We start from the raw sequence: 23312 nt of genomic DNA, 5'->3' as shown, positions 1-23312 counted from the left end.
AACTCCTAAGATGAGCGACCCTTCTTGTCCCGCCTAGAAAGCAGGACGCATGGTACTCTAAGCGCGTGCCCCCAGCACCGCAGGATTGAGCGATCTGCCTTATTAAGGCAGAGCCTGGAAAACCATATACCTTTTAATGAGCCTATCATAAGAACCACTGGTCTGATTAGCCACTATACATAGCTTACAGCAGTGTTTCTCAACTGCAGTCCTCAAGGCACCCAAACAGGTCATGTTTTCAGGCTGTCCTAGGATTGATTTTGGTATTTTTTCTTTCATATAATAAAAAAATAAACCGAGCGATAATTAAATACCACAAAGGGTAACATTTATTTGGGTACAGTATTGAATGGCAGGGCGATTGTCAATGTGTCACAGCACTGAAAAATGGCCGGGTGATGAAGGGTTATCAGGGCTCATTCACACAAGCTCAGGGGATGGTAAATATAATATAATATAATATATATATATATCTCTCTCTCAGATATGGTTTTACCACCTGCATTTAGCTGCAATGGCAGCAGTAATGGGTTGTTGACATGCCATGGGGAAAATTATACAGAGCACAACTCATTCAAGTGATTGGAGGTCAGGTCGTAATGCAATAGCTAGGCTCGACATTGCAGAGTGGTATTCCCATTTAAAAACCCCATAAAGCCTCCTGAATGCCTGGCAGCGGCTCCTGAAAAGTGATCCACGGTGAATCACTTTTCAGAGGGGCAGACTGCTGCAGGTGGCAACAAGCCCTCTTGATTTTAAAGCAGTTAACAAGAGTCCTTCATAATCAAACATCTGAATAAAACACGCAACACACCTTGTTTAAATAATTTCCTTTAAAATTTATTTGACTAAATGTGTTACATTCAATATCTGATACTTTTCCTTTCAGAGAAAGGCAACTGGCATGAATAGAAACCATGTTTCGTGGCTTAACAGGAAAAGGGTTACAGGAAACCTGCTAGAGTCAAATCTCTATTTACAGTGACTCCACAGCTCTTGTGGTAACGCCCTATATACATAAAAATAAAAAATAAAAATACAGTAACAGGGAAAGGGGGAACAAAAAAAGTGCGTCTCGGAAACACGCTCCAAACGTCAAACAAAGCGTATGTGACTGGCAACAGGAACGCTGTTAAAACTGCACACACAATTCATTTCTGTGGGTGCAGACTAGCCCACTACAGTGTTGTTCCCCAAAAAACAAAACAAAAAAGGATAAATTCATTAAAAAATAAGATTGTTGTAGAAAGAATATTTGTATTTAGATACAAGTGGAAGAATGCAATAGAGTGAAAACAGGGGACTGCCTTCATGGTGACCTTTACAAGACATTTAATATTGCAGGACATTGCACTGAAATGATCAGCTTGGAGAAGAGCATTAGGCCCCCCTTCAGAGCTAGGCATTGTGGTAAAACAGATGTTTTACAGTGCATTAATGGTATCCCAACACACAATTAGAGTGGAGGGCAGCAGATACTGCAGCACACATGAGTTACAGTGCAGCGAGCTACACAAAAAAAGTAATGTCCATTGGGGTGCGCTGGTAGCCTATTCACGAATGAGCTGCTTTAAAGTGGAAGTAAACCCACCTATCGTGTTCAGCCATGGAAGCTGCCATCTTGGCCTCAGTTCAATGTTTAACTGCCATGATGCTGCACATGTGATCACCAGCCGGTTAATGGTTTGACAGTTTGGTTGAGAGCACAACCTATGTGACAGTTACATTCTGGGCAAGTGCTGGGAATGTAATTTTTTTGCAACTGGTAATTCTATGGGTTTACTTCTTGCATTAATGTGGAAGTAAACCCATCGATGTAGAAGTTTCAAAATACGTGCCGAGAATGTAACTGTCACATTGGTTGTGGACTCAACCAAACTGTCAAACCATCAACCAGCTGGTGTCATAACTGATCACAGCATCCTGGCAAGTTGAACATTTAAACTGAGGCCAAGCTTGCAGCTTCCATGGCGGAAAACTATAGTAAAGTTTACTTCCACGCAACATTACTGTGCAAAGTAATTAACACAACAAAGCACCGGACTCCAGAAGGCCTTAAAGCAGTGTTCCACCCGGGGGAAAAAAATAAAAAGCCAGCAGGGACAAATACTTTAGTTACTGACTTTTAATATATGGACACCTGCTACCTGTCCAGGGAGCCCGTGATGTCGGCACCCCTGCTGGTATTTGAATTGGCTATCGGGTGCTGCCGCCGCCATTCGTGGTAAGGGAACCCGGAAGTGAAGTCTTTCGGTGTCACAGCTGGCTACCTACTGCACATGCGTAAATTGCTTTCTAAATAGCCCGACGGCGGAGGAAGGAGGCCGAACTTTAGAGGGACAGCGCTGTCTCCTGGAAGTGGGGAAGGGTACCTGTCAAAAACAGGTACCCGTTCCTCTCTCCCCTGAAAGGTGCCAAATGTGGCACCAGAGCGGGGGAGAAAGCAGATAAGCAGAGGTTCCACTTTTGGGTGAAAATCCACTTTAAAATAGAGCCTTACCCAGGACTTTTTACTTAGGTTTGGATAGAGTGCAGACGATTTAGATTGACATCAGTGTCTTTACTTGGAGCATTTCCCTTTACTTCCTGTCCCGGAGACCCAACAAGTAAAAATCTCAAAGTGAAGGAAATCCTTTGACGACTCTCACCAGAATAGGGGCCTCCAATGAAAGGCATGCTCTTCTACATCTGTCCAGGTGACACCTGCAACATTTTTGGACTGCTGATTAGTTTCACTCCCAGTGAGATCGGTCAACATGACAAATAGTGAAGGCTGAACTCCCTAGTGGGACACAGACAGGAACACAAACACTGCAAAGTTTCTAACCTTTTCCTGCTCTATGCATTGGTGTAACTATTGTCACAGTATGGGCAGCTATGATAGGAGAGGGCTAATAGGCGAGGGTGGCTGGGACTGGAAAGTCACTGATGGCTGGATGGGGACAGCGTGACAGTTAGGTAGGTGCACTGTGACTGATGGTGGAGGGCACTTAAACAGGGTACTATGGATGATTGGGAGGGTTTTGGGACCAAAGGAGGGTAGGGTGACTCATAGGGGGAGGTACTGTGACCAATGATGGATAGGTTGTGGAGTTTGTTAACAGTTTAAGATGGTTTGGATCTTGGCTAGTTCAAATCATTTATGGGCAGGCTGAGTGTACGCAAGTCGGTCCACCGACTTGGGTACAATCAGCATGTTTGACTTTTACATGCAATTATTGCCATCGGCTATATCCGCTGTAATAAGCAATAATCACTGTGCTCCCTGTGCAAGGTCCCCTTGCTGGGAGAACACAATAGCTCAGCGGGAGGGATTACCCCAACAACACTGGTGACGATTGGTAGGGGGGGGGGGAATTGAGCGATTTCGGGTTGCAGGAAAGAAAATCGCATCATCTTTGGCCTGCCTTAGTGATTACAGTGTCATAGCTCACAATGAATGATCCCTCCCCAAACGGAACCTGTTATTAGCAAAAAAGAAACGAAACCAAGCCCAAAGTGTCTGTTGAGCTGCCCTTTTTTGTACACGTATGATGTGAATAGGGCACACAGACAGCACACCATACATGTGCAATGGTGTTCATAAAACCGCAACTCTATGGATTGTCAATAATGTGAAAACGCTAGTTTATTACTAAAATTCGGGCGGATAAGCTCTGTAGTACATACAGAAGCAAATAAAAAAAATAAAAAATAGGACTGGTCACCAAAGCATAAGATCCAGCAACCAATGACCTGCTGCTACCATGGAACAGGAAAGCTGTCATAGAGAGGGGCCAATGGGTAGATGACAAGTAGGGACCCCATCAAAACGTTGCTATGATGCCCTGGATTAAAGGTTAGGCCCCCCGGCTCTAACCAAAACTAAGCGTTTCATTATGCCGATTCAAGTTTTTGAATTATTCTTTATGTCTAATGTTTTAGTTTTCTCTGTTGAAATATGGGAAACTATACCAACATTGTCCTTTTAGGTGTCTGAAGACAGCCACAGACCGCAGACACACCACCATGGAAGAGGCAGCTGGGCACAATGGACAGTGGAATGGGTTGTACAAGTATAACTGAACAAAACAAATGCTATTTTTAAAAATGCTTATTCCACTGCCCCGCTTTACGCTGTCAATTTTTCCAAAAGATGGAGTTGTGCTTTAATCAACTATTGGGGACAATCAAAAAACCATGAAGTGCTGCCTCTGACACTCTACTACTAATCTGATTGGCTGCTTTGCTTTCCTTCCTCCACTGTTTAAGAATACCCGTGTATAATAGCAACACTAACGAATAAAAGAGGGGAAGTTACATCATTCGAATGAAAACCATACAAATCAGGGCAAGACAGAACCACCCCACAAAAAAGGCAATAATTCAAGTGAAAGAAGTTTTAGATAAGTGAAAAAAAATATGTAAAAGATTATCCTGAACATTTAAAGAAAAACTTGTATGTACATTTAAAAGATCTCTTAATTTGATTGTCAGAGAGGAACCCGCCCCACTGACTATACAAGAATGAATCATATTAGGACTTCTGAGTCTTTACATGTAGAACGTCACAAACTCTGCAGGTCTTATGGACTGAACAACTGTCAAGATCCCCACAATTGCTAAGAAATACAGCACAAATGTGATATGAGGAGGGCCAACATAAATCAGATTTTAATGAGCAGCGAAGGCAGGTGCTGTCTGTGATTGTTGGGAACTTTAAAACAATTTCCTGCTACAGCATGCTCTGGGTATATGGGGGGGGGGGGTAACTGAATAATAATAGGTGGTATGCACAGAAAGGTGGCATCTGCACATGGGAGGAATAGGCTGGGGGGGGGGGCGCATTTACCCCCTGGACCGGTAATTATAAAATATGCGGAAAGTATATTGGTAGTGAAGATGCATCACCATTTAGACATTACAGTGGGATCCTACAGTTTGACCCATACTGGGCATTTATATACTATATATAGTAGGGTAGTCATACAGTGTGTGTATATATTATATATATATATATATATATATATATATATATATATATACACACATATACACTACCCACGATCGCAGCATCTGACAGAGGCAAATGTTCCAGCACAGCAGTGGCGGTCCGTCCATTAGGGGCACCGCCCCCTTATCCATGCATCCAGCCCCCTAAACTACATGCGGAGCAGCAGAAGCATGGATTTCAATGGGAGTTTTTGTTATATTTTTTAAAGCAGGAATGCAGGAGACTAGACCGGCGGGGTTTGTGCCGTCGGGCGGAAGGATTGCCGCCCCCCCCCGCGCTAAAAAATACCACTAGCTGCCAACTGCAGCACAGACTTTTTTTCAGGCTTTGGAGATGATATGTGACAAATACAGAGTCACAAAGAAAGCCAATGCTGGAAGATGAGAAAAGGTGCATTACAATAAACCAAGTCTTTTAGGGCCTGTGACTAAGGGCTTTCGCTCAATGTGTTTTGAGTTCCCATAAAGGTCTATGGGGGTGCAAGACTGACTTGAAGAAGGTCAAAAGGTAAACTACAAAAAGGCACCCGTCAATGAGTTCTGAATGATTTTAGAAGCATCTAAAACTGATGCAGATGCAACAGAAACAAAACAGCACATTGACACAGGCCCTTAGAAACACCCACCTTTCACTATAACTGCCAATTAATATGGTACTATGGCATAATGTGTAGCTTGGCTAAGACAGATGCACGATGAACTTTACGAGTACAGTGCCTGAATGAAGACCATTTCCCTCTTGGTAACCAATCAACTTCTCCCATTTCAGGTCATAAAATGAAAGGGAGACAGTTGGTTGCAAAGAGGGAAATGCGGACTGTTGTTTAATCAGATACTTCGTACATGAGAATGTCTATGTAATAGGCCCTACACAGGCTAAAAGCAGGAGTTTGTTATGACTGCACAGCTCTTTGAGACCCTAAGTCTGTACTGAGGCACCCTGCCCCGAATATTGCCTGCCACATCTGTCCTATAATGAATACTCTTGGACTTTTAACTGCACCTTGTTAACCTATTTAGCAATACTCTATTTACCCTGCCTGCCACGTACAATGGCGCATACTACTTTGAGCATACGTGCTTCACATCGGTTTCCTCCGGTAATATAGCAAACATTCAGCACCATTTATATAAAGGAGGGTGTGGAAATGTCAGTTTTCACCTGAAGCAGCATTGAGAGTCATAACAGAATTTAGGAATCTATCTAGGGCAGGGTTCGCCGGATGTAGCCCACTGCTTGCCTTTATCCAAACTTGAGGCATTAATGCTCCCATTGATACCAATGATGAGGAACTAATTCTCCTTCAGACACCAATTTTTATTCCTTACCAACAAGCCTATGGCATTGTTTAGGACTCTTTCACGCCGGGCGCTTTTGAGGCACTTTTCAAGGCATTAGCGGCGCACTTTTTTGAAGGTCACGTGACTCGAAAAACATTTTGAGGCGTTTTGGAAGCACTTTTTGTGCACGTCCCATTCATTTCATTGGAGTGGGCGCTTTTTTAGCGCTCCAAAGATGCTAATTGCAGGAGTTATTTCATGGCCCTGCCAGCGCACCACCCCAGTATGAAAGCATTCATTGATTTTAATGGAAATATGTTTTCGTGAGCTTTTCAATTGCTTTTTTAAGCGCAAAAGCTCCTGAAAAGCTCCTGAAAAGCTCCTCAGTGTGAAAGGGGCCTTACTCCCACCGATGCCAGGGCATTTTCTACTCCCACTGGCCACAGTCTAGCCCCCCTAAAGTATGAAGAAGGCCAGCTAAGCTGACCCTTGTTTTGAAAGTTTGGGGACCCCTGATCTAGGGTGATGCCTAGTGTTGTCTGAAGTAGAGGTCCATTGCAATTAATAAGTGGAGAACCCAATTAATTCCTGAAAGACTGACAGGGCACAGTCAACTATTTATGGATATATGCAGCGATATAGTGCTAATCATATATTGTACATGGTACATGAATAATGCATATCAGCATCAATATTCTAGGTGGGAGAAATTCTAACAACCACTGTAATCCTGCGACTAAAAGGGTCAGATGTTCATCTTAAATGGACAAACCATCTTCCCTTCAGAACTCATTAGTATTAAAAAAGAAACGCCTTAGCAATACAAAGATTCTTATTTAAAAAGGGCGCACTCATCACTTAAATGGGTTTCTACAAATTGTACTTGTGTACTAAAAAAATAAATAAAAATTGCGGAGTAGCAACTACCTCTAGACCAGTAACAGGAGCCATATTTAATATGGCTCTTTCCTATAGGCGCTGCCTAGCTATTCAGATCCATGATCAATGGGCACAATTTAGAACAAACCACAAGTGTGGCGTTTTCAATTTTCTTGAAGGGCCCAGGGAAAAAAATAATAAAAAAATACACATCAAAGAAGACTTGATAACATATAAAAAGACTTGATAACAAAAATCCAGCCCATAAAGTCTTGCGGTGGCACAAAAAAAAAAAAATAAGATTTGGTTTTAAGTATGAAGCCGCTGACTGAAAATCTTTTTTTTTTTTTTTTTTTTTTTAAAGGTCTAATACCCAATCAAGTTGTTTTCTCAGTCTAACCAATGAAGTTTCTGTCTCATTCTGACCTATCGGGGCCTGTAAAGAGCTGTGCTATAACCCATGTCAACAAATCAGGAATCAGCTTTGAATGCCCTGCCTAGGGTGCAAAATTATGATTGGATGCCACCTGTTAGTGCACCTCAGTGATTTATTAAATAAGCTTGAAAAATACTATAAAATAAAACATTGCATACATCTAGTGAAGTTTAGGTTTTCAAAACCTCGCTATAAGGTCTCCATACTGACAGGACTGTGTCAGTGTTAAGGCTACACAAGATGCAAAGGTGACAATAGCCTTAAATCACCCTTTCTTATAAAATATGAGTCACTTCAACTCATGGAGGTGGTTTCAAGTCTGATACGTGGAGTGGGATGACTAAACTGATATGGCTAAAGCGCTGGCATGAGTCCATGGCGCTGCTCAGTCAAGCCTTCCTTTTCCCTCCAGTGTTGGTGCACTAGCAGTGGTGTGTGGACCGATCCTAAAGATCCACATGCAGCTTGACAGTCTACAGAGTGATCAGTGATAAAGTCCTCTGCTAGCACAAGCCTTGAATGGGATCCCTCGAGCTGGACACTAAGTGGCAGGTCGCAGAGCCTCCTTACAGCCACACATAGTGCATTAAGCTCGTATTTTTGGTTTCCAGGCCTTGCCAGAGCGGTCCCTTTGACAAAGTCACTTGCCGGCGGGCCCCTGAAATAGGGACTTTGGTTTAAGGAGTGCAACTCTTTAGACCCACATCCTGGAAGAGGGAGGTGTAGAACTCAGGCTCCAGCTGCCTGTTCCTATACTTGTTTACTATGTCTGTGATCTTCTGCTTCCGGCGCACGTGTGGTGTGTTGGAGTCGCTTTCCAGCCGCTTTCTCCTACAGATGTTGATGACCGTTTGCCTCACTAAAAAGCCTGGAAAGGGAAATGGAGAATGTTTAATATGATTTCACACTTGTGAAGATGAGAAATAGACTCAAGTGGAAGAATAAAGCTGGCCATAGAGGGATCAAAATGTGGCCCGTTCAACAGGGACCAGCTGAAATTCAATCTGTATATGAGAAGTTTAGTTGTATTGAGGTCTATCCAGTGATAGACTGGATCCAGGGATTTTTCCCTGGGCCCTTCAGTACAACCTGCCTATTGGAGTTTTCTTGCCTGATCACTTTCAGCGACTATAGCCAGGCAGCAGTGATCAATTTATTCTGCTGCTGCCGAGAGCAGGTAAGAATAACATGTTTGTTATTTTAGAAATAGAAGGTTTACAATCACTTTAGGACTTTTGCCCTAAATTAGAATGGAAACATCAATAATCTTTGTCTGCATGATGGAACAAGGCAGGAAATAAATATTGTTTAATTGTTTCAATAATCTGTCTTAATTGGTGTTTTTCCCCATTCCGTGCTTACCAAGTGCTCTCCTGCTGACCACCATTCCATCCACCAAGGGGATCACCATGTTGAATTTCCCAGAAGCCCCATGGACTTTTACCCGGAACAAGCCAGTGTATAGAGGGTGGATGAATATTACAGGCACCTCCTTCTCAGGCATGCGGTTGCTGTTATGAGGGAAAGCACACATGATTAATCTGCAGCGGTTTTCATGTTAGACAACAAACTTTTGAACCCAGGACATTGTATTACCTGATCGAAGTACTGCTGTTGGTTGTGGTCTCAATACCAGTGCTGGTCTCTGCTGCCAGGTCTGCCAGTGGAAAGTTTTCTGTATGGATGAGAAACCTTAATTAAAGTGGATGTAAACCCTTACATATACCCAGTGAAGTGAATAGCTTCAGATGACACACAGAGATGAAACAAATCCTCCTACATAAGTTTTACTTGTTTATCTGACGTAATTTCTCTACATCCCTGCAAAAGTGCAGAAGTATCCTTCATCTGTCAGTATTACAGAGAAGGGGGCGGAGAGCTGAAGTTACAGTGTGTGAGAGCTGATTGGAGGAAGGGACACGCCTCCTCACCTTCACACACAGCACAGGAAGGAACATGCATAACTGTGTCCTGAAAAGACAAGCTGTGTGCCGAGCTCTCCTCCCGTCACAAATGTATCTCATGTGTCGGGAAAACTTCTCAGAAGTGACTCATGCTGATAACAGAGGAACGAAGCACCAGGGAGAAACCACACTTAGAGCTTTGGAGATGGACAACTAAAACAATACAGATATATGTGCTTTGTTCAGATTTCATGAGAGATTCACAACCACTTTAAACCTTTCCAGTTCCCAAGTATATAAACATAGTGGCAATCCCCATAATATGCTCTATCACACCCTTTCTCAACAATTTTAAGGAACCGTTGAAATAACTCTTAGGACTCGGGGAACACCTAATAATTACTATAGCTACAGCACATGGTAGATTAGTGCGATGCGCGTGAAGAATACTCCTTACATATGTGGTCACTGGGAAGAAACTTTCCCTTACAGAGAGCTAAAAAAAATTACTGTCAGCGGTTACTCATCAGAGGCTATGCCCAAATGAACCCTTAGCAACCTCTTGATGAACCACAGGGCTCCTAAGGACCCAAAATGAGAAAGCCTGCTCTATAGGATGTTTAAATGGACTTCTCCTTTCTCTACCACTTGCATGCAGTCAAAGCAGACTAAACGAGAAGAGGAGAGAACAAGAAGCTGGGACTTTAAACGAGGCAATGAATGGGTAGGTTCATCTGGCTCCATTCCTGAGATTTTATATTATAGATAGATAGATAGATAGAGATAGATAGAGATAGATAGAGATAGATAGAGATAGATAGATATAGATAGATATAGATAGATATAGATAGATATAGATAGATATAGATAGATATATATATATATATATAATACACACGGGGGGGCGGGACTTTATATGAAACAGGGATACATGATGGTAATTCCAAAGGAATATACATTGAATAATTAAAGATATTATAGACAGTATTATCACCTTAACAGTTTATTGTACATAATTTTACAATAATAATATTAAAGCAGACTAAACAGCTTTCCTATTCATATGCAAATTTCTGACTTTTATTCAAAAGCCAACAGTTAGCCCTCATCTCCGTCTTTAACCCAGGATGAAGCCAGAAAGGGTGAAACCTGTGGTTGGGAATTTGGACACAGTATGCGCTTTTATAATGGAACGTTGCAATAAATTGTAGCTATTGCACTATTTTGCAGCAAATCATCAGCAGCTGGTAGATCATGTGGATGAAGGACGTGGCGGGCCATGTAACTGGGAGGAGGCATGAGAATGCTGGTCTATTCAAACAGTGGACAGTAAAAATGCATCTAAAACACATATGCACTGTGTGTTACATTTTAACGCAACGCTTTACAAATGAGCTAAAACCACATATCGCCTTTTACACCACACCAGTGTGAAAGAGCCCCAAGATCAGACTGAAACTTGTGTTTACACTTTGCTGGAATGGTAGGAGTGTTGTATACAGTTTTGAATGCTGCTAAATACTGCTACATACATTGTTCCAGGCATCATATGCTCAAAATAAAATAAAATTTGTGTTTAGCCTGTCACAAGCATTTAAAAAAAAAAGTAATGGTTAAAGCGGTTGGTCTTTGTAGAGCTTATCGGTTCTGAGATAAAGGTAGTAACTGCTAATTCCTTCTCCATTAGTTAACTGCTAGTGGTAAACCCCCATTGTGGTTGAAAAAACATACAGCATTGACTTTGTAAATAGGAGTGATAAATAGATAGATTAGATTACGTTATGTACACAGATATAAAGGATACTTGTTGTGACCACAGTGGTCACACATGGATCGAAATTTGGCCAGTTCAGCGGGGGGATCATCAATCCACGTGTGGCCAGCTGCTTGAATTTTAAATAACAGCTATAGCCAGACTATGACATGTGCATTTAATGTATTTTAAACCCCTTATTCACCTGGAAAACCCACCCTTGTATACACATACAAAAGCTCTGAGGCTTCGGCTGGCTGTCACCATCCTGACTGTAACGTCAGCAGCTCCAGCCAGCCACTCAAGTTATTAAAATCCCCCCTTCACTCAGCTCAGCACACTCAGCAACTAAAATGTCTAGAAGGATGTCAGCAACAGAAACCTTCATATCTCTTCAAGTAGAGGTTTCCTTTAAGGGTAACTGACATGCAGAAGGGGCAATGAAATATATGCAGTATATCCTGATAAACACTATATACTGGAAATGATTTTCACACTGTGTGGTTTTACAAACATACCCAAATCATCATATTGCTCCAGCCACACGACAGCCACTTTAGTCTCTGGTCCCAGTGGTGGGACAGTTCTTCCATGTGGAAGCTTCTTAGCACGTGATGTTGGACTAAGCTAAAAACAAATAAAAAACAAAACAAAAAAAAAAACACATGATTAAAGCCCAATTGAACTTTTTGCTTAAAATGGTTGTATAGTTTTTATTTTTTTACCTGTAGGTAAAAAAAAAAATACCTCATAAACATGTATGGTTTAGGAGATATTCCCCTCGCAATGAGCCGCTGACTTCAGCGGTGAATGCGCCCAGGGGATTTTCAGCTGAAAGCCCGGCAGACGCTGGACTTTGCCGGAAAGAAGTGACGATATCGCGGCTCCAGCCACTCACAGCGCCGGAGCCGTGATACCCGGAAGAAACGCCAAGGGAACATGTCAGCTCCCTCGGCGTTTATCGGGTGAGATGTCGGGGGCTCGTTCTAAGGTAAGTATTTCATAATGAGCTAGTATGCCTTTTCCCTTGCAGGTCTAAAAAAATAAAATAAAAAATAAATAATTTCAGCGGGTTTACTACCGCTTTAAATCAGTTAAACATTCCAGGTGCGTTAAAACAGGAGGTGTGCAAACTCTTAGTTTTCTAAGGCAGCCACAGCCTGTCCCCTGGCAGTATGCTGTAGAGCAGGGCCCTTGCTCTCTGTTTGGAAACAGTGGTCATTCTGTAGTAGTCCGACACAACCCCCTACTAAGTCAGAGTCCAATCAGCACGAAGCATTCGTTTTGCTGACTGCAAAGCTAGAGGTCTGGTCAAATTAGATTAGACCCGAGCTGAGTTGGCATTCCCAGCATACAATCATCAGAAGGTAGTGGGATATAACTGATGCTCCATGACTTCCAATCCTGTACTGTAGAATTAAGAAAAATCTTTTGTCAGTGGACAGATAAAATGGTACCTACCCTTTGCGTGGAGTTTAAGCCTTCAGTGTGATTGGGGAAAAGTTCCAAAGTCAATGGTTGCTTTAATATTCCATGTAGAAGGTCCATATTGGAATCTGCTTCTTGTTCAGATGCATTACTTTCTGAGTACTCCGCTGGTCAGGGCAAATAAAAAAATAAAAAAAAATAAAAGTCAAGTCAGTCACATTTTTAGGTTGTAGCTCAAGCACTGTCACCCACTTGTACATTCTCACGTCAAAACTTACTGAGAGCCTCAGTTACAGATGGTACCACAAATGCAATCTCAGTAAGTGCATCTGCATAATACAGGACTTTCTTCTGTCCGTTAAATATGCTTCCACCCGAGTCCTCCGCATTAGTGGTTTCATCTACAAGTAAACCAAAAAAGGAGCTTAGTGGTTTGTATACTATTTTGGCGCATGATAGAGGGTGATGATAAACTCTTTCAGACAGAACAGCAAAAAAGGATGGCAAAGTGAAAAAGTACTTGCCCTTTCCTAATTTTTTTTTATTTTGTTTGCATTTGTCACATTTAAATGATTCAGATCAAACAAAATTTTAATATTACACAGATAACCCGAGTAAATACAAAATGCAGATTTTAAATTATGATTTAATTTATTAAGGGAAAAAGTTGTCCAAACCTGCCTGGCCCTAGGTGAAAAATATATTGCATTTAAAGCTGAGGTCCAGCTGAAAAAAAAAATTATTATTTTTTTTTTTTTTTAAAGTCAGCAGCTACAAACACTGTAGCTGCTGACTTTTAATAAGCACCTGTCCAGGGTGCTCGCGATGTCGGCTGCCCGAGGGCGATCAGTCCATCAGATCGGGTCCCAGCGCCGCCATTTGAACTAAGGGAAACAGGCAGTGGCGCCTTGCAACTTCACTGCCCGTTTCTTGCTGCGCTTTGTGAGTGGCCGGCTGTGTTCTGGGACACACACAGTTCCCAGAACACAGCGCGCCCCATATCCCAGAAGACAACGTGAGGAGGAGAAGAATGAAGATCACAGCGGAGTAGAAAGTAGCAGATTAGGACAATCTGCCTAGCAACAGCCATTTCTGGTACGTAAAAATAATTTTTTTTTCTTTCCAATTTTGAGAGTATTTTTATGTAAAAAATTTTTTTAAGACAATTTGTACAAAACTTTTTAGAACACTAGAATTCCGATCTAAATTAGTTCAAGATTTAATGGACACTGCTAAAAAAAAAAAAAAAAAAATCGCATACACTGTTGGACATTAGTACATTCAAGAAAAATGTTCCATCCAGTTCCATTGAATTTTCTTGTCACTGCAGTCAAAAAGGATCATCAATTTGATCCCACTAATGATTAGAACAATGAGATAATGTTCTTACAATGAAAAGTGTTATACAAAATTCTATTAGTGTATACAGTGCCTTAAAAAAGTATTCATACCCCTTAAAAAAAATGTATGTGATAGATCAACACAAAGTGGCACATAATTGTTAAGTGGAAGGAAAATAAATGGTTTTCATTTTTTTTTACAAATTAATATGCAAAAAGTGTTGGGTGTGTTTGTATTTAGCCCCTCTAAGTCAATACTTTGTAGAACCACCTTTCACTGCAATTACAGCTGCAAGTCTTTTGAGGATGTCTCTAGCAGCTTTGCACATCTAGAGTGACATTTTTGCCCATAATTCTTGGCAAAATAGCTCAAGCTCTGTCAGATTGGATGGCAAGTGTCTGTGAACAGCAATTTTCAAGTCTTTCCACAGATTCTCAATTGGATTTAGGTCTGGACTTTGACTGGGCCATTCTAACACATGAATATGCTTTGATCTGAACCATTCCATTGTGGCTCTGGCTGTATGTTTAGGGTCGATGTCCTGCTGGAAGGCAAACCTCCACTTGGCTGCTTCTCTGATTAATGCTCTCCTTGCCCAGCCTGTCAGTTTAGGTGGATGGCCATGTCTTGGTAGGTTTGATGGATTGAACAGAGCTCAGAGAGATGTTCAGAGCTTGGTATATTTTTCTTATAACCTAACCCTGCTTTAAACTTCTCCCCAACTTTATCCCTGACCTGTCTGATGTGTTCCTTGGCCTTCGTAATGCTGTTTGTTCACTAAGGTTCTCTAACAAACCTCTGAGGGCTTCACAAAACAGCTGCATTTATACTGAGAATAAAATACACAATGGTTGACACGATTTACTAATTAGGTGACTTCTGAAGGCAACTGCCTCCACTAGAGTTTAGTTAGGGGTATCAGAGTAAGCCCACGTTCACATTGAGCCAATTTGGCAAGCGATTTAACATGTCAGATTGCATGCCAAATCAGTGGCTATTGCCGGCAATGGCACTTTGCGGCGCCGCACCGATTTCCAAAAGTAGTTCCTGTGCTACTTTTGGTGACTTTGGGGGTGGTCTGAATAGACATCTGTACATGAACCTGCACAGATGTCTGTCAAATCGCCCCTGAAGTCAGACTGCATTGCCGGTTTGAAATCATACGAGTTCAGCTGAACCAACACGATTTCAAACCCGCTTCAGTGTGAACCCAGGTTAAAGGGGGCTGAATATAAATGCATGCTCACTTTTTAGATATTTACTTGTAAAATCATTTGAAAACCATTTATGATTTTCCTTCAACTTCACATCACATCCCAATAAAATACATTTGTTTTTGGTTGTAACGTCAAAAAAGGTGGAAAATTTCAAGGGGTATGAATACTTTAAGGCACTTTACCCAGCTTAATACTAACAAAGATTTGGGGTACAGCAAGGGGAAAAATTCTACGATTGCCCACTGAAAAAAAAAAAAAACAAACGATCAGTCTATAAATTTAATGGCAGGTTTATTTTAACAGTGAGACACAATAACATAACAAAAAATCCAGAAAAACGCATTTCTAAAAAGTTATGAAATTGATTTGCATTTTAACGAGTGAAAAATATTTGACCCCTTTGCAAAACATAACTTATGCCGCATACACACGACCAGACTTTTAGATGGACTGGGTCCGACGGTCTTCCCGACGGACTTTTGGCGGCGTTCCCACAGACTTTACGAATGAACGGACTTGGCCACACACAATCACACCAAAGTCTGACGGATTTGAAGGTGATGACGTATGACCAGACTAGAATAGGGAAGCTCATAGCCAGTAACCAATAGCTGCCCTCGCGTCGGTTTATGTCCATCGGACTAGCATATACACGAGCAGATTTCTTGATAGGAACTGGGTCAGGCGGAGTTCCAGCGAAAAAATTTGAAACATGTTCTATTTCTAAAGTCTGTCAGATTTTTGGACAGCAAAAGGTCCGATGGAGCCCACACACGATCTAATTGTCTGACGGATTTGTTCCGTCGGACCTTTGCTGTCAAAACGTCCGGACGTGTGTACGCGGCATAAGTAGTTGGTGGTAAAATCATTGTTAGCAATCTCAGGGGTTAGATGTTTCTTGTAGTTGGCCACCAGGTTTGCACACATCTCAGGAGGGATTTTGTCCCACTCCTCTTTGCCGATCCTCTCCAAATCATTAAGGTTTCGAGGCTGACGTTTGGTAACACAAACCTTCAGCTCCCTCCACATATTTTCTATATGATGAAGGTCTGGAGACTGGCTAGGCCACTCCAGGACCTTAATGTGCTTTTTATTGAGCCACTCCTTTGTTGCCTTGGCTGTGTGTTTTGGGTCATTGTCATTCTGGAAGACCCATCCATGACGCATTTTCACTGCCCTGGCTGAGGGAAGGAGGTTCTCACCCAAGATTGGAAGGTACATGGCCCCATACATCATCCCTGTGATTGGGTGAAGTTGTCCTGTCCCCTTAGCAGAAACCCCCCCCAAAGCATGTTGTTTCCACCTCCATGTTTGACGATGGGGATGGTGTTCTTGGGGGTCATAGGTAGCATTCCTCCTCCTCCAAACACGGCGAGTTGAGTTGATGCCAAAGAGCTTGATTTTGGTGTCATTCAATCCAATTGTTTTCTTGGTGACTATGGTCCCAGCTGCCTTGAGATCATTGATAAGATTCTCCTGTGTAGCTCTGGGCGGATTCTTCACCGTTCTCATGATCACCGAAATGCCATGAGGTGAGATCTTGCATGGAGCCCCAGATTGAGGTAGATTGACTATTTTTTGTTTCTTCCATTTATGATTAATCGCACCAACTGTTGTCACCCTCTCACCAAGCTGCCTGGCAAAGTCATGTATCCCATTCCAGCCTTGTGTAGGTATACAATCTTGTCCCTGACATCCTTGGACAGCTCTTTGGTGGACAGATTGGAATCTGATTGATTGCTTCTGTGGACAGGTGTCTTTTATACAGGTAACAAGCTGAGATTAGGAGCACTCCCTTTAAGAGAGTGCTCTTAATCTCAGCTTGTTACCTGTATAGAAGACACCTGGGAGCCAGAAATCTTGCTGATTGATAGGGGATGAAATACTTGTTTCACTCATTAAAATGCAAATCAATTTATAACTTTTCTGAAATGCGTTTTTCTGGATATTTTTGTTATTCTCTTACTGTTAAAATAAAACTACCATTAAAATTATAGACTGATCATTTCTTTGTCAGTGGGCAAACGTACAAAATAAGCAGGGGGTAAAATACATTTTTCCCCTCACTGTATTAGTTGTATGTAAACATACATTTGCATTACTGGTATTTTTATATTTGCCTGGGATTCAGCTTTAACCACTTGCCAACCCCCTGCCTACAGTAGTTGTAATGCGAGTGGGAGGCAGCTACAGGCAAGGCGACATACTGGTACGCTTTTCTTCCAGGTTTTTTTTTTTTTTAACCAAAGACATGCAGCAGATTACACGTTGGCCTAAATTTATGAAGACATTTGATTTCTATTGGATACATTTTAGAACAGAAAGTAGCAAAATACGTTAAAGAAAGAAACACACATTCCTAGCTGACAAAATCAACACCTGACTAAATAACTGCACTTTACAAAATAAAGTGCTAATATGATTCATTTTGAAAACCCTGTGATTGAATTATTATTCAATTATTGAAGTCAACAGGGATATCAGATTGCTGCGTTTATACTGTGGTCAGTGATTTTACCGTGAATAAGCAGAAACCGGGGAAACATGCTCCCATGAGTCTTTGGTCAAAGCTGGAGGAACGCATACTGCCACATTTAGGTTTTTCTGTACATACCTTGATCTTGTTGGTCATTCTCACTGATGCAGTTAATTGACCAGCTTGTAGACACGTGGCCTGTCCACCCTGGGTGCTTCCCAACATCCACAGGCCAGCCAAGAGATAGCAGGAACTCCAGGAAGTGAGGCTGCACATTACTAGATGACTCAACATTCTTCAAGATCTGTGAATGCGTCACATATTAACTAATTTAAAACTTTGTATCAATAACTTCAATAAGACCCAGAATAATTCAAATGGGTGGTTTTATTGGCCCAATCTCTTATGAGGTAGTGTAGAAAAACAAACAAACACACTATTACAGGGGTCTCCAAACTTTTCACTTTGAAGGCCACACTGTATATTTTACACATACCCGAGGGCCAAAAAAATCATTTATAAATAAAAATCGACAGCAGAGGAATACAATAAAATTTGCCAGGCTGCCAGCACATGTATCCTCTGCCCATACACCTATATGCAGTAGCCTCATGCAGTGGGTTAAACTACCAGTGTGCATTAGGGCCTTACATTTGTGTTACCATCAATGTCTCCCTGCAAATTTGTGTAACCATCACTCATTAGGGTTTCTCTTTAAATTGGTGTCCCCATCATAGCCCCCTAAAACTTTTGTGTCACCATCACCCATCAAATTCTCTCCACAAACCAGTGTCCCCATCAGAATCTCCCCGCACATTTGTGTCACCCTACAGCCATTATACAGCCCCATAACTGTGCCCCCATCAGAGCCATCACCCCCCTTCACCACAACTGTGCCCCCATCAGTGCCATTGACCCCGTCCCCCACAACTGTGCCCCCGTCAGAGCCATCACCTCCCCCACAACTGTCCTCTCAGAGCCCTCACACCCCTACCCCACAACCGAGGCCCCATCAGAGCCATTAACCCCCCCCCCCCCCAACTGTTCTGCCATCAGAACAATCATCCCCCTCTTCCAGAACTGTGCCCCCATCAGAGCAATTACCCCACCTACCCCCTTACCTGTGCCCCCAACAGAGGCAATCCCTTCCCACCCTTCACGTTGTTTTCTCCCCATCTGTCCGATGTACAGTATGCCGTGAGTGCAGACCTTCTGCATCAACCAGCTCCCGCCCCACTGTTACATGCATGCTGTATGAAAAATGACAGCACTAAAGGACAGCAGTGTTAACAGCGGGCCGGAGCCGGGAGGATTAACTGATCTACACTGAATTAACAGGTTGATGCCAGCTGTCCTAGCAAGCAAGACATGGAGGCGCCGAGAGTGGTTGCGGGACCTGCGCTGCACATTGCTGGGCTGAGTATGCATCGCAGGTTCTGCAACCCAGCAAAGCTTTAACAGAGAGATAGTGACTGCAGTGAGTCTGAGGACTCTAGCTGTGGGCCAGTAAAAAAATGTCCTAGCAGGCTGAATGTGGCCCGAGGGCCGTATTTTGGAGACCCCTACACTATTACAATGAACCTGCGCATTGTTTTTTTTTTTTTTTTTTTGTGTGAACAGGTTCAGGAAACTGATGCCCGCTCCACACAAAACACAAACTTTCCCTCCTTTCGCTCTTCATTCCACCACTGGGAGCGAAGAGAAATACCTGGTCTTTGTGTATGGGACGCATGTAACTCCCCTTTGCTCTCATCTAACAGTGTTGTTGATTTGGACACGCATGTTCTAAGCACTGTCACGTGGGGGGGTGGGGGAGGGGGGGTGGGGGGTTGGTTGGAGTCCCTAACCATGTTTTAGCTCTAAGCTGAAAAAACTGTCACATCTTCAGCAGAGATCTAAAGGGTTACGTTGTTAGGCACTTGGTCATATGACAAGCTTCTAAGGGAGGGGTGTCAAACTGGCATTCCTTCAGCTCATGCCTCATGTGACTTTTAGTTCCACAACAGCTGGAGGCCTGCCAGTTGTTCTAAGGCATCCGAGAGCAGAAGGGAAGTCTTTCAGGGTTTTGTCTTACGACTGAGTCTCTGTTCACAGCTAGGCGTTTTTGGACGATTTTCTGCTTTAAGCCTCAGCTTTAAAAAAGCCCAACAAGACAAATCCCATTAATTTTAATGGCCCCTATTCACATCTGAGAATTCTCTCGCTTTAAGCAAAATGTCAGTCACTCAAAAAAGTACATCATATTTTTTGGCAGAATAAAGGCGTTTGACTGCTTTTCATTGGCCACTTAACTCAAAAATGCTGCAAAAACACCAGAACACACACCTGAAAATTGCCTGTAAAAATAGCCTAGATGTGAACGGAGCCTTATAGTTATGGGTTTGGTTTGTGTTGGGAAGGGTTGGGTGGGGGTTGTTGGTTTACAAAAGGTCCTTTTATTGGGACAGATTTGCCCCTGACCAGTTCTAGATATAAGAAATGATACAAATGCACAATAAAAACACTGCATATTTCAGGCATACATGGGTAGGGTTGACAAAATAAAACAAAATACTGTAAAGTTTCATTGGTAAATGCACAGCAGTCAGGTTTATAGTAATTCTTTCCAGCATGACTAGTCCTAGATGTGTCTCACCTCTTGGCTTGTTTTCTGTCCGGCTTTCATATAGAAAATGAAAACTGTATCAAATGGACGACATGGAAGTAAATCCAAGTATCCAATATCATCAAAGAAGCCAGGCATGTGCGAGTCAAGGGCAATAAGGTGAGGAGGTAGACGACTGTTTACAGGTTCCTGAAAGACAGGAGGATCATGAGTGATTATTAAATTGACAGGCTTCAGTATAACAGACACAAAGTACAAAGTGAAGACTATAGGTCAGCCTTCTCAACCGGAGTGCCGCCTGTGCGGCTACATCTAAAAAGTTAGAACTGTAAGCTTCCTCTATAATAGTTCAACAACCTTGCCCTGAAAGTTTATTTAAAACTTTGCAGTCACATTTGAAAAAAAAAAAAAAGCACACCTTTATTATGTGATCACATTGACACATATAGTGCATCCAGAAAGTATTCACAGCGCTTCACTTTTTCCACAATTATGTTACGCAACATCCTTATGCCAAAATGGATTACCGTAAATTCCAATTTTCCAAAATTCTACAAACAATATCCCATAATGACAATGTGGAAAGTATTTTATAATCTTTGCAAATGGCCTCCATCATTGCTAAATGGAAGAAATTTGGAACCACCAGGAATCTACCTAGAGCAGGCGCCAGGCCAAACTGAGCGACCGGGGGAGAAGGGCCCTAGTCAGAGAGGTAATTAAGAATCCGATGGTCATTCTGACAAAGCTCCAGCGTTTCTTTGTGGAGAGAGGAGAACCTTCCAGAAGAACAACCATCTCTGAAGCATTCCACCAATCAGGCCTGTATGGGAGCCACTCTTCAGTAAAAGGCACATGACAGCCACCTAGAGTTTGCCAAAAGGTACCTGAAGAACTCTCAGACCACGAGAAACAAAATTCTCTGGTCTGATCAAACAAAGATTGAACTCTTTGGCCTGAATGGCAAGCGTCATGTCTGGCGAAAACCAGGCACTGCTTATCACCAGGCTAATACCATCCCTACAGTGAAGCATGGTGGTGGCAGCACCATGCTGCAGAAATGTTTTTCAGTGGCAGGAACTGGGAGGAAAGATGAATGCAGCAATGTACAAAGACATCCTTGATGAAAACCGGCTCCAGAGCACTCTGGACCTCAGAGTGGGGCGAAGATTCATCCTCCAACAGGACAACAATCCTAAGCACACAGCCAGGATAACAAAGGAGTGGCTACGGGACAACTCTGTGAATGTCCTTGGGTGGCCAAGCCAGAGCCCAGACTTGAACCCGATTGAACATCTCTGGAGAGATCTGAAAACGGCTAATCCCCCGATGCTTCCATTCAACCCGATGGAGCTTGAGAGGTCCTGCAAAGAATAGGTTTAAATGCCCAAAAATATGTGTGCCAAGCTTGTAGCCTGATACTCAAAAATACTTGAGGCTGTAATTGGAGCCAAAGGTGCTTCAACAAAGTATTGAGCAAAGGCTGTGAATGCTTATGTACATGTGATTTAGTTTGTTTATTTTTAATACATTTTTGTAAAGATTTTAAACAAACTTCTTTCTTTCACATTGTCATTATGGGGTATTGCTTGTAGAATTTTGAGGAAAATAATTACCGTATCTATCGGCGTATTACACGTACCTTCAATTTAAGAGGAACATTTCAGGAACTGTGAAGCAAAATAACGGTCAGTGCCTGTCAATGCAGCCTGATCAATGCCCATCTGCAGCCTGATCAATGCCCATCTGCAGCTGCAGCCTCACAAGTGCCATCAATGCAGCCTCACCTTACTGCTACCTCGGAGGGGACAGGGAGAGGGTGTGATGAGCACCTACAGATTACATAACGTGAAAATCTTCTGTTTACTCTGCGGCCTATTCTATATAGAGGTCGACCGATATGGGTTTTTCTCTGGCTGATGCCGTTATTTAGATATCATGGCGGCCGATATATGATGCCGATTTTTTTGGGCCGATGTGTTAGGCCGATTTTTTTTTTTTATCCCCTTTCATCTCATAAAAACAGACACCTTTCTCACTGGGGCGTTTTTTAGGCACCTTTTGGCTAAAAAATAGCGACTGTAAAGTGCCTGCAAAACGGCTCCCCTGCAGTGTGTGTGAAAGAGTGCTTTCACACTGAGGTGATGCGCTGGCAGGATGTTAAAAAAAAAAAAAAAAAAAGTCCTGCAAGCAGCACGTTTGGAGTGATGTATACAGCTCCTCCACCACTCCTGCCCATTGATATTAATGGGCACCACTGCCGAAGCACATGCAATGCGATTTGGCAGCGGTGCTTCACAGGCGCATTTAACCTCTTCTTCGGCCGCTAGCTGGGTTTTATGTGCCCCACTAGCAGCCGAATAGCACCGCTAAAATGATGGTAAAGCGCCGCTAAAACTAGCAGCATTTTACCATCAACGGCCTGCCCGCTCCATCAAACGCCTGCCGCGCTTTACCATCAAAGCAGCCTTCATAAGTGATACAGAAAAGGTCTTACATTTAAAACATTTATTAAACAAAACAAACCTCCAATCAGTTTACTTGTATGTATGATTTAGATAAAAAACAAAACAAAAAAAAAAAAAACTATAAAATAAAAACAGGTAGTCAAAACTTTTGGACAAAAAAAATAAATAAAAATAGGCTAACTCTACTGTTTAAAAAAAAAAAAAAAAAAAAAAAAAACTTAAACAGTACAGTTAGCCTATTTTTTTTTGTCCAAAAGTTTTGACTACCTGTTTTTATTTTATAGGTTTTTTTTTTTTTTTTTATCATTTAGTGTATTGTTTCCCCAAAAATTGCATTTGAAAGACCTCTGCGCAAATGCCGTGTGACATAAAATATTGCAACAACCGCTATTTTATTCCCTAGGATCTCTGCTAAAAAAATATATATAATTTTTTGGGGGTTCTAAGTGATTTTCTGGCAGAAAATACAGGACTTTTACTTGTAAGCAACAAGTGTCAGAAAAGATTTAGTCTTTAAATGGTTAAACTGAGA

General features: G+C 42.1%; 1 protein-coding gene across 1 annotated transcript in view; it reads right to left on the bottom strand.

Moving 5' to 3' along the window:
• Positions 1 to 815: 815 nt before the first annotated feature.
• RALGAPB (Ral GTPase activating protein non-catalytic subunit beta) overlaps positions 816 to 23312 on the bottom strand; it is a 130203-nt gene continuing 107706 nt past the window's right edge. The window contains 8 exon segments of the mRNA XM_077459180.1: positions 816 to 8456; positions 8951 to 9099; positions 9185 to 9263; positions 11764 to 11872; positions 12707 to 12840; positions 12952 to 13074; positions 17846 to 18011; positions 20343 to 20501. Of these exon segments, the coding sequence (XP_077315306.1) occupies positions 8266 to 8456; positions 8951 to 9099; positions 9185 to 9263; positions 11764 to 11872; positions 12707 to 12840; positions 12952 to 13074; positions 17846 to 18011; positions 20343 to 20501 (1110 nt within the window). The 3' untranslated portion in view covers positions 816 to 8265.

This window comes from Lithobates pipiens, unplaced genomic scaffold, assembly GCF_037356315.1.
Source record: "Lithobates pipiens isolate NorthernLeopardFrog02 unplaced genomic scaffold, aLitPip1_a1.2 Scaffold_28, whole genome shotgun sequence".
NCBI classification, from domain to species: Eukaryota; Metazoa; Chordata; class Amphibia; order Anura; family Ranidae; genus Lithobates; species Lithobates pipiens.
This window is presented reverse-complemented; position numbering and strand designations above follow the sequence as displayed.